A 12,754-nucleotide genomic window follows, 5' to 3' on the forward strand; every position below is an offset into this window, starting at 1 on the left:
GAGTGAGGGTATGACCAGAGTATATGTATGTATCCGGCTCTCCCAGCCCTACACCTAGGGCATTCACCTGTGCCCACCCGGCCAAACAGGTAAAGTTGAGCAGGGGTGTAGTGCCATCTATTAAGGACCTTCAGTTGAATGTGTCGGAACCTAGAGTTCAGGGGATACTTCCCTTGTGAGCATGCATATCTCCAGCCATCATAGATTTCAGTTCCCAGGTATTTGCCTCCTCCCCCTGCTCCTACTATATAAGCTAAGCATGGATCCACCAGCGCCTCCTCAGGAAAGCCCATCCGTGGGGTCTGGAATTCTGTACGCAATCTAGAATAATCCAATAACCGTAGTGTTTTGTGTCGTACATTGGGGATTGCGTCAATAATCATAATGAATGATCCGTTGGTGTACATGTCACCCAATGTAGAATATCAGTTGTAACATTTTTAGCCGGATCACTGCATCTTAGTGGGTGATAATGTGCAGCAATTCCAGAGGGAAATCTCCCTGCAATATGGGCTCTTAACCTGCAGCAGTTGGAATAGTTTTTTCCATACTATTACAGTGATTCTAACTGTGTCGTGGAGGTGTTCAGTCTAGTATGTAGGGGCCAGTAGTAACAACCCCAGTTAAACTTTCTGCACAAAAGGTTTTTCCATCTGTAATTGTGGCAATGTAGTGTCAGCTGTGCACCAATAGCATGCATACTGTACTTGTGCTATTATCTAATAAAGCTTGAAGTTGGGGGGGGGCATAATTCCTCCCTAATCATAGGATTTAGTAAGATTTGACCACTTTGCACATACCGCTCCAGACAGCCAAATGAATTATAATATTAGTGAGTCTAGGTCTCTGGAGAAAAAAAACAGCCTGGCCAATTAAGAATATTCAGGAATAGATATAGCAGCTGTGGGAGCAAGACCATGTTCAAAAGTGAGTTTTTGCCCATGATTGTGAGTGATTTCCACCTATGTACCTTACGCAATAGTAATTCCAGACATGACCCATAATTATCTTTAAGGTGTCACATGTTTTTGAAACATTACCTCCCAGGTAGGTTATACCGGCTGGGGCCCAGGCAAAATCATTCGCCACCGGGGGGGGGGGTGTAAGGGGTGTCAAGGCGTATTTGCTGTCAATGTGGAGAGTTTAGACTTGGATACATTTATCATGAGTCCAAAATACACGCTGAAATCGAATGTCTTGAATAATCGGGCCAAGATTGTCCTCTGGGTTTCTGACAAATAATAAAACCTCCTCAGCAAACTGAGATATATTCGGCATCCTACCAATTCTGATCCATTTCTAGTATGCTTAAGTCCAAACATTTCAGTCAATGGTTCGATGATCACAAATAATAATGGAGATAGTGGGCATTCCTTTTGCGTCCCCCACTCCATCTGAATTGGTTCTTATAATTCACAATTGGTGCAGACTCTTGCCACCTGAGAGGTTTAGAATGAACCTAACTCCATACCCCAGAACTCATTAACCCTGTATATATATTGCCAGGCAACAGTCAAAAGCTTTCTGTGCATCCAATGTGCCTTTCAGTGCTTCGACACTTGGGTCGATCTGTGCCATGACATTGACCACTCTACGTATGTTGAGGCTGGTGTAGCGGCCGGGATCAATCATGACTGATCCGGATGGATATGTGACGTAAAAGGTATGAGTCTATTGGCTAGTGCTTAAGCGAATATCTTCACATCTACATATGAATGAGGCCTATAGGAGCCACATTCATCTGCCAGTTTGGTCGGCTTATGCAGCACGGTAAGGACTGTCTCTCATGGTTGTGAGGGGTCAGAAATGTGAGGCAGACAACTTTGTGTAGGTTTTTCATAAAATGCTATTTTATTAACTTAAAAAGGGTTTGATAAATTCCTCAGTCCCTACCCTAAAGAGAATGACTAAAGGAAACACTCTAACAAAAGGAATCTGCCCCTCACACTTATGCATACAATAATCATATAAAGGAAATGTCTGGCAAATCAAAATATAGCAAAAACAGTTATATCAAACATATACTTAATAAATGTTTCTCCTTGTGACCTGGGTAATGTTCCCTTCCCCAGAAGCAAATTGTTTTCCCCAAGTCTTTCAATGAGTCTTCCCAATAGTTTCAACAGAAATAGAATGGGCCTCATTGTGAGTCTGCTGGTCAGGAAACAACGGTGGCTGTAAACCCGCTGCCACCGTTGTTTCCGGACCGGCAAACTCAGAGTTCTGCAGGCGAGTGGCGTTACTCCCGCCAGGTCTGACCTGGCGGGAGTGACGCCACCCGCCTGCAGATGGAAATGGAAACACTGGCACCGTTAATTACGGTGCCAGTGTTTCCATGATCCCCATCCCTATGGAGTCCTATCGGACTCCACGGGAATGGGGAGTAGTGTTATTCCGCCTCCGGAATTACCGGACCACCGGGCTGTAATGCCCTGGTAAGTCTGGCAAGTCCAGAGGCGGTAATTCATTCTGGGTCCAGCCGCAGCCTGCCATTTTCTCCGGCACGACTACCGCCGGACTTATGAGGGCCACTATCTGTGTTTTCCACTGATAACAAAAAGTTCAACACTATCTCTTAGGCAGAAGCAAAATACTTTTACTGTTCCTTAATGGCAAAAGAAATAGTTCATCAGGATTTTGCGACAACAATTCATAATATAAAGTAGTGGCTTTAACACTTCTTATTCAGAGTTTTTAACCACAGCACAGTAGTTGTATCTTGCACCTGGTCCACTCACCTGGCAGGTCTAACTCTACAATGTATTTTGCCCTGGTATACTCGCCTGCCAGGACTATAAACTTCTAAATCTATGCAAGTACTTGTGTGGTAAAGTTTATTTGGCAACAACGTAACCATATTGGTGCTTTTTATGCAACATTAAATGCAGATCATGCTTCTCTCCTCCTGAAGGTTTCCTATCAGGAGGGCAGCCCTTTTGTTACAATAACGTCTTGTATTTTCAACAAAATCAATAACAATTTCAGTATGGACTACCTTTGTTGGGTGAACATAACACATTGATGTTATTGGTTTCACCCTTGGTATTTGTCACCTGCGAAGCAGATTCCACTCCTCTCCTAATGAATATTTGTTGTCAGGAGGGCAGCTCTTCTGCCACGCTTACTTCCCAACTTTTGCCTCAATTATATTTTGATAATGGCCTTTTATCACCCTCGCTCTTCTTTGGTATGGGCAATGCATTCTGAATTGTAGCCTCTTCCTTCTGATGACAATAGGATTTACAATTGTTCTTTTTAACTGCCCTATTTGGGTTGGGGCAATGTTGGTTATTGTAAAGGACTTTTCCTATTGCCTTCTTTTGCCTTTGGCAATAGTGTTTTTTAACATCTCCGGAATTACAATTGCCCCCTATGTTCTTATTCTGCCACCTTAGCTGATGAGCCTTATTTTGGTATGCAAGGTTAGGCCCAAATCACCATTTCCGGCTCTTAACATTAGTTCAGTTTTCAAAATTAGAAGTACGGGTCAGTGGGCGACCACAGAGTGTTCTGGGGCCACATTCAACTAGAGAACTCAACGGGTGCTGCTTACGCGTCCGCTCACTCCGCTGCCTTTGTACCTAATGCTGTCTCTGCTTCCCGCTCCCAGGTAAGTCACTTTCTCCTGCTCTCTGGGGTTCGTGCTGGTCCAGGATCTCGCCTGCCACTAGATGACACTTCACTTCAGGGAAAGCGGTTAAAATTCACGCTTCCTGCCGCGCAGCCTCTGCGCAAAAGATATTCAGGGGGAAAGCCTTCTGTGACGATGCTTCCTGCTGCACAATCTCTGCATGCACAATGCTTGAGGGCAGAGACCCTCGTGAAACTAGCATCTGCTCTCCAGCACGTGGTGGCTTTGGCGTCTCTGCTGTCCCTCAATCTCGGCGGCTCCTGCAATGTAGTCCCAAACAGTACTCCACCCGCTGTTCCTTCTGCTACTATTACTGCAACTACTGCTTTTCTTGACCTGCATCTGAGGGGGCTTGTTCTACTCCTTAGTCCCTCAGGTGTGGTTCATTGAAATCCTGAGTGTGCCCCTCTGCAGTCCAATGCCTCCAGATCCCTCTCCTTTGTCCCAGTACTTTGGGCATTGTGGGACTTGACGCTGATTGTGACATTGCAAACTTCTTTTCCTTCCACATCTTATTGAAATGTATTGTAGGAGAATTTGTAGTGAGCAGGCTAAGAACACGTGGCATCTAGGCGCTAGTAGCAACAATAGCGAGAGAAAACCAGCTTGACATGCCACCTAAAGATCAAAAAATATGTTTTCAAATTTCTCAGAAACTGAAGGTGATCAGTAAACTCAAGAAACAGAGGAAGAGAATTCCAGAGAGTGGGGGCCAAGAATGAGAAGGATCTACCCCTGGCTCGAGCCCTGCAGTAGCTCGGAATCAGTAAAATTTGTGACGAGGACTGTATGGCTCTGGCCGGTTTATATAGGGTCAGTTTGGAGCATAGATATCCCTCCTGTTCCAGTATTGTAAATTCCCTGCTAAACGAGGCACAGATTAATTTTTAATCAGTTTCAGGAGGATCTTTAAGTCAAGGATGGTTTTGAAATCAAAGGATTAATAGTTCTATTAAAATCTGAGACATGTTTTGGCATTCACATTTAATTTCTTCTTGTGAACCACAGGAGTTCCTATCATTATAAATATGAACAACTTTATGAGGGGGGAGCTTTTTGTATAATAAATAACTGATTAGGACAAGCTTCACCACTTTCCTGGTGAATACCTTTAGAACAAGTAATCTTACTTTGACAACAAGCCTTAACAGATTCTGGTACCATTGACGTCTCTTCCTTAAAGCGAGACAAATACAGCGTCTCACCCAACAGAGGCCTCTTACTCCCTTGGGGGCCTTTCTCCTCCCAGGTGATCCTCCCGGCTAATACCACGCCCAGGGTTAGGATCAGGTAGCAGATGTCTTCCTCTGACCCCCTGGGAGGAGACTTTCGGTATGGTCTTTGCAAGGACTCTGCAGGATTCATCACATAGTGTGGATCGGAGCATCTATTCTTCTAGTGCCTCTTCCCAGATCTCTAGTAAATATTTGCAAGGTATGGGTTTGAAGCAATTATAGACCTCTCCATTGAGACCATCGTATCCCGGCGCCTACCTGCTAAAGGTCAGCTATGGCTCCTGCTATGTCATCTAGAGTAATAGGCAGATCCATCAACACCTTTGTCTCCTCCAATAACTGTCTTAAAGGTAATCCTTCCAAGTAAGTGTATATGTCGGAGTGTGTGCATGCATCCTGCTTGGTCTATAGGTTGGTGTAGAAGTAAATGAATATTGCATTTATCTCTGCCCCAGTGTACACAGCTCCGCCCAATCAATTTCTCACAAATGGGATCCCGCTCCTACCCCTATCCTGTGACACCAATCTATCCGGCGTGTTCCCGGGCCTCTCGCACTCTCCATGACGAGCGACACTGGAGACACCAAAAAACTTAAGCTCTCCAACTGCATTATTCTGGAATTCAATTGTTTCTGCGCCAATGCTTTGTAGTATGCTCACCAATGGGTGATTGGTGTATTCCAATTCCAAATATCGTATTTTATCTTTGCTAGCACCTATATCTCGGTGTTTCACTTTTAAGATCCCAAACTTTCGCCCAGTAGGATGGGCGTATGGTCAGAGTATGTCCTCCGAAGCGTCTCTACCTTCATGAGGACAGGAGATAGAAGCTTGTTAGGGAGATTTCATTGTTATCAGTAGCACCAGAGGTTCGAGTCGGGAGGAGAGGCGAGGTTGTAGAAAGTGAGGACAAAGAAATAGAAGAACTAAGAAGAGAAATCTTGGAAGAAAAGTAGTAAGCAAAGTCAAGAGAAGAGGAAGCTGGGTCAGGGGAGAGGGAGAAAAGGAGATGCACTTTACATTTGGAAAGAGGCAACTAGGATGAGACGAGCGAGAATCGAAAAGAGAATTAAAGTTGCTTAGCAGGGAGGAGAAGAGCATTGTAAGAAGTGTAAAGAGAGGACATATAGGCCAAGTCATACTCACTGGTGGTTCTTTCCATTTCTTTTGCATAGGTTCTTAATTGTATAATGGAAATGGTGGAGAAAACCAGGCGCTCCATGGCAGTCCTTCGCCGCTGCCAGGAGACAGATCGTGAAGAGCTAATCTACTGGAAGAGACGGTGCAACGAGTGTGATATCAGAAAAGGCTGCGAGCTCCACTCACGACAGCACTGCACTGCAAACTCTGATTCTCTCAGTAATGGTAAGCCAGCTGCAGCCTTATTTAACTGTGATGGTTTTTGAGCTGATTAATCAACATCTGTGAAAGTAACTGTGTTAAAGGATATTTGTACTGCACACTATCACCACCAGAGTGGTTCCCTGGCGCTCTGGCGGCTCTGAAAAAGGGAAAAGGGGTGGGAGGCGAGTTAGTGGGTAAAATCTCGAAAAGTGCAAGAGAGCAGTGATGTGCTGTTGGCGGCCTCAGACTGGTGGGTCTGTTGGCCTGGTGTTAGGCAGAAACCTGTGCAGTTCCCTTAGGGACCACTGCAAAAAGTTTAAGACTACAGGAGTAAACAGTAACCCCAATTGGTAGCAGTCTGCACCACCCAGATTTACCTGGTAGCTGTGGCTGAGCAGTCAGACTTCTCTCAAGAACAGTTAGGCAGTATATAGAGTATACACAATAGGGCTAAAAATACAGTAGCACAAGCAAACACTGACCAGAGCTTTCGTATAAAAGTATATAATTATTTATTTAAAAACACACTGTAAAAATACACTGGCACTAATATGTCAAGCAAGTTCAAACACAGTCACTATAAGTATATACACCCCCCTAGTTAATTATTCGACAAGTCTAGGTTAAGACACCACTTATTTAGCAAAACAGAGGTGAGCGCGTAACCGTAGATGGCACTCCAATAATTTGTTTAAAAAGGGAGAGAAAAGGCAGAATAGGAAAATAACACAGTACCAACACTTTTAAGAAACTACAGCAAGTCAAGAAAGGCAGGGTCTACTGTATAGCAAAAAGTTCATTGGCCAGGCCCACTCTTGGAGAGAGCAAGGCGGAATGTGCCCAAGATCACACAGTGGAAATGCACTCAGTCTTTGCAGAAAAGTCAAGAGGTTGGATCAAGTCAGAAAGGTGGAAGGCGGAATGTGCCCAAGATCACACAGTGGAAATGCACTCAGTCTTTGCAGAAAAGTCAAGAGGTTGGATCAAGTCAGAAAGGTAAAGTTAGCAGGTCCGCGGTCACCCTAGGATAGAGAGTCAAGGATTTACGGGACCCCTTGGACAACCTGTTGCAAGGGAGACCAGGCAGGACACAGTACCTGGAATGGTGAGAAGGCTCCAGCAGGGGCAGTTGTTCCTGGCAGCGGGTGCAAGTCGGGGCTTCGTCCAGGGGAAGAGAAGATCTCTACGTGGAGGAAAGCTGGAGGTCGTTGCACTGCCAGGGAAGAAACCAGCCGCAGAGTTTCCCGGTCAAAAGGTACAACCCTTTTAATCGCGGCAGCGGTGAAGCGTGGCTATCCGGCCGCCGGGGTGCTTGGCACGGGCGATTCGACCATGAGACGATCCAGGAAGGCGAAAAAGGCGAACTGGTTGGTCCCACCAGCTCAAAGGGAAGAAGACTCTCCTGGAAGAAGATCTCATCTGTCGTTGGAGAAGTGGTGAGTTCGTACAGCAGGGCTCCACCGGTGGTGTCGTTGTAGATGGCCCAGCTTCTTCCCTCTTCTGATTCTTTAGGTCCTGTGGTGACTTCTGAAGTTCCAGTCCCCAAAGCCCTGCTTTTATGCAGCAAAACCCCCATTCATCAGCCTAGCTGTCGCTCAAACATGCTAAGTGGTGAGCCGGGTGGCTCACCACTGGGCCAATCGCACAAGAGTGTGACTTGAGTTGCCAAGGCAACTCAGTCCAGGGTGCCTAATCCCCCTCCCACACATCCTGTTGACCCCAGAGTGGCACCATTTGGAGGGCTTCTGTGGAGAAGGCTGCCAAAAAGTGGAACAAAGGGCTCGACTTGGGTTAGAGTTTCAGAGGCGAACACAAACGCCATTTTAAAACCGAGTCCTGGCAAAAAGACCCAACCAGGGAATAAATATTAAATAAATAACCCGGCGGTATCTTTAACATTGCACCAAAAAGTGGTGCGTTTAAAATGAATGGGAAAATCTCATAGGAAATATTCCAGTGGAATATTTCGCGTGGTATCCATTGCCACCAGCCAGAAACTCGACAAGGGGGGACTAGACAGTGCCACTTTAGAAAACAGACCCAGGGGCAATCAAATTACCCCTACTTCCACATTAAGATGGTTTGTACTGGTTCTGTTCACAATTTGAGACTATTAAAGTCAATGGTGACTTTACATGCCCTGGGAGACAGTAGTCAGTCCCAGGGTATGGAGTCTATGTTTGGGGGTCACTATGACACCCCTGGGTTACTGCATTGAGGGTGCTGTGTAACACATACCAAAAACACATGAAGCCCAGTGGAGTAAAAAAAAACATAGCCCATAAAACACATTACATAGTCAAAGGACATTCTCAAATCATGCCTAGGAGTGGGAGAAAGAGTCTCCCTCTTAGCAGGAGAAATAAATAAACCCCAAAAAATCCAGCAAAGCTGCTGGGGGACTCACTAGGTTTGGGAAATTAGCCTTAACAGAGAATTCTTCCTAACACTGGGCTTGGGGTGTTTTACGGTCGGTAGCCGTGTGCTGTTGTGCTAGTCTGTGTGATTTGTTTTGTTGTTACAGTGTAGTGAAGTTTGTGCGGATTGTTGTGTTGTAAGTCGGTGGTTGTGTTTGGTTAGAGTTTGAGAGGTGTATGCAGGTGTGGCACATGTCGAAATGTGAAATTGTTAGTGGATTGGTTAACTGATTGGTTAATTAACTGTGGATTAATTGAGTGTCGCCAACAAGATAATTTCAAGTAATGCTTTATTTAAATGAGGGCATTTCCGCTGGTTCCTCCATAGCTATAATGAGCCTGGAGCTTAGGCTCATCACACCATCCGGTAATACAATCCAGTCAGGTTTCCTAAGCAGACGTTTAGGGAGTCTAAAATTGCAACAGATCAGAATAAATCTAGGTTAGTGAGAATATCTTAACGTTTTGACATGTGCCACCAGCCCTACAGATAAGGTGCGAATTAGGCCTTTTTCCGCACATAAATCTTGTCAATACGGCCCTTTTTTAATTCTTCCTTGCGTACCACTTACACGGGCTATTTATGGCAGCAGCCCATAAATGATGGCGCTCACTGGTGACAGCCTGGACAGCAGCAGTTTGCAAATCCACTCTTTAGTCTAGCAATCCACACGGTTCCTTGAAAGAAGCAACTGGGATTAGTCCTAATCAGTTTAATTTTTTTAACACTCTGCTCTGTTAATGATTCTTTCAAGATAATACTTTTGAGTAATGTAAATGGGTATTTGTATATTGTTCACTTTGTTCAACTGCCCTCATTTTGTAGGTTACAGTGTTATTAAAGCATCTTTAATCATGAACATGCTTTCACTTTGCTATAGGACACAGGCAGTATTGTCTAAAATGGAAATTCTCTTAAGGGCTGCATTTCTGCTTAATTTTCCTCGTCTTAATCTGCTTTAATAGAGGCAGCACAGTTGGAGCAGCATGGGCATTTCATACTTTTCTTTTCTTTTCATCACAGAAGCACGTCAATTGCTTTCACTGGCGTGAGGTTCTTGATCTATTGACGTTTTTAGGAGAGCCTCCCAGCAAGCAGTTGTTTGGCTTCTGTGAGAAGGAAAAACATTTTTGGTGTTCTATAAGATGTGTTTTTTTATAGTCTTAACATTGCATGTATTTGCATTCATAAATGGGCACTATGCATAGTTTGTTTTCTTAGAGAGCAACAAATAACTGGTCATGTGGTCTGAACTTTTCTGACCACCCAACCCTGCTGCAGAGATTGTGTAACCTGTTTGTTCAAATCCTGTTGATAGGTGAGTTAATGAGTCTGCATCTGGGATATGCATTTAAGATGAAGGCCACATTCAATTGTAACAGAGTTGGCTTAACTTTTGACTTATCAAATGGACTACTAAATGGTCAGTGATTCAGAACACACACGTTTCATCCGCGATGCTCTACTTGTAATGCCTCAGAACACACATCTCATCAGAGCTGCTATACCTGTAAGTGATTGGAACACAAACTCATCAGGGCTGCTATGCTCATAATTGCTCCGAACACAGACCTCATCAGGGCTGCTATACCTGTGATGGCACAGAACACACCGCTCTTCAGGGCTGCTATGCTTGTAATGACTCAGAACACACACCTCATTGGGGCTACTATAGCTGTGATGACTCAGAAAAGACATATCTCATTTGGGCTGCTATACTTGGAATTGCTCAGAAGCAGAACATCCCATGAGGACTTCTATACTTGTAATGGCTCAGAGCACACAGATCATGCGCTCTTAATGGCATACAGTGTTGGTAAAGCATCTGCATTCAAGCAAGTGCTGAATCTGGTCAGACAACCCTCTAACTCTATAATTCCCAGTCTAAGTGTCAAAAGAAGGTTTGCACACATCTAATGGTAAAGCTGCACTAGATTCGTAAATCGAAAAGGCATTTTCAGCTTTTTGGATATTTATTAGTGCTATGTTAAAAGGCAAACAGAAAAACAGGAGAGGAAGGGCAACTCTGAACCTAAGCAATACATGAGAACAAAGGTTTGGGGCGAAGGGACAGAGAACATACTAGACAATCCAAAACCGGAATTAGAGCAACAGGAAGAGAGCAATGAGCTTCATGATAGGGCAGCAAAAAAAAGTGAGAAGGGAAACAGAGTTAATAATGGGAAAGACACACAATAGGAGTGAGCCATAGAAGCAGAGCAAAAGAGACATTTAGAGACGGTAAAATAAAACACAGATCAACAGCTGGTTGTGAGAGATGGAAATAGAAAAGCAAGACTAGAGAAGCGCAGGCCAATAACATAAGGGACAGTGCAAGAAAGACAATGAAAGGAATAGCGACCAGAACCGAGAAAATGAAAAAAACAGATGTAGCCAGAGTAATGACATGAGAGAGGAAAAGGAGATATATCAACAGATACAGCGAAATATAGGAGGAAAACAACAATAGGATGGTAGAGGCAGAGTGACAGTGAAACAGACTGCAAAATGTGGCTTCGTGACACTTAAGGGTGAGAGGCAGAGCGTCGGAGTGAGAGACAGGGGAAACCGAGTTAGAAAGAGAAGGAGAGATGGAGCAAAAACGTGGAGTGGCTATCAAGCCGGTAGTGCCGGGCAGCAACAGTAGGCCCGAGAGGCAGAGAAGTGACGCTGGAAGAGTGAGTTGCTTGATTTGTGAATCAACCGATGTAACTAGCTGGCATCTGTAGTGGCTCTTAAGAGGGTTTGTGTCCAAGTATCATGAAGTATGCTTCATGCTGGGTAGTATGCTTCTTGTGTGGGGAAAATGTTCTCCACAGGTGCAATCAATTATTTAGAACCACTTAGAAATACAGCTGTTTGGTCACTAATGTTTTCAAACAAAGTTTTAATTTTACGCACAAATTGGATAGTTGGCAGACACTTTTTACTCTCTTGTGAAGGAGGAAACTAATTTTTACTCTGTTGAAATTGGGAGCAGAATACTCTCCAAAATCCTATCTGGAACACTGTGTGCCACTAAACAGAAACATGGCGGGTCGTTTCTGGTAACTAACAAGCAACATATGTCAGTAACACGATTCTATTTGATTGATTGGTTCTGAAGTCCAAAAGAAATGACAAATGAGTTCCTTTTTAAACTGACTTTTATGGTTTACATTACAAAATGTTAACATGGGTGAGACACGTCTGAGATGGACAAACTTCCCACAATACGCTTTTGAGTAGGTGCCAGCTTTAGCTTTTAGAGCCTCATCACAAATCCAGCAGTAACCCTTAAAAGGGGCGGTAATTGGCACAGCCAATACCGATCTGCCGGATCACGAGCCGGCATACATACCACTGATTGTTAATTCATACAGTGCTATTACAGCCGCCGCTATTACAGCCAGAAATATCTGCGCCGGCAACTCCAAGCGCAATCACAGCTGTCACAAGTCCATGTGCTGCGGTATTAGCGCCGAAAACCGGTGCTAATACTGCCGAAAACACTGCATGCAGGAGGTAAATGGACACAGGTGTCAGCAATTATGCCACAGTTGCTCCCAATGCAATCCAGAGGGCTACATAAGGCACACCCCTACCCCAAACACTGTTCCCAACACCATGCTATCATTATCCACTGTGAGCTAGGAAAGGCAGCAACTCATGCTGCGCCTGAATTTGAGATGCGGGACTGTCCCCGGCCCTCACTGACACCCAGTTGGTGACCCTGTACCGCCTCAACAGGGAAACCAAAATTGAGCTGCAGGAGGACATAGGGAGCAGGAGTAACATCCGTACAGCTGTCAGTATTACAATTCCTGGGTACTGGCACCTCCCAGCACTCTGTGACCATGATGCACGGCATGGCACAGCCCACATTCTGTACAGTTCTTGTCCAGGTGCTGGAACGCCACATTGCACTGCCCACCACCCCAGCCCAGCTCAGTGCCATGAAAGCACAGTTCTATGCCAGTGCACAATTGCTTAATTTGATTGCAACCCTGTACTGCACCCATGTTGCGTAAGTGGACCCCAAGGCCCCCGAAGCAGTGTACTGAAGTCGCAAGCACTACCACTTTCTCAATGTGCAAGTGACCTGCGACCCCTACCCCCCCCCAACCTCATCACCCACTGATGTGCC

The 12,754-nt window shown here is 44.9% G+C and overlaps 1 protein-coding gene across 4 annotated transcripts in view; it reads left to right on the forward strand.

The window, feature by feature from the left end:
- Positions 1-12,754, forward strand: part of CBFA2T2 (CBFA2/RUNX1 partner transcriptional co-repressor 2) — a 462,052-nt gene that overhangs the window by 384,079 nt on the left and 65,219 nt on the right. For all 4 annotated transcript variants that reach the window (XM_069652143.1, XM_069652142.1, XM_069652145.1 and 1 more), the window contains one exon: positions 6,042-6,231. In XM_069652143.1, the coding sequence (XP_069508244.1) occupies positions 6,042-6,231 (190 nt within the window). The remainder of the gene's footprint in view (positions 1-6,041; positions 6,232-12,754) is intronic.

This window comes from Ambystoma mexicanum, chromosome 3p (genome assembly GCF_040938575.1).
Source record: "Ambystoma mexicanum isolate Mex_15411 chromosome 3p, UKY_AmexF1_1, whole genome shotgun sequence".
Classification (NCBI taxonomy): domain Eukaryota; kingdom Metazoa; phylum Chordata; class Amphibia; order Caudata; family Ambystomatidae; genus Ambystoma; species Ambystoma mexicanum.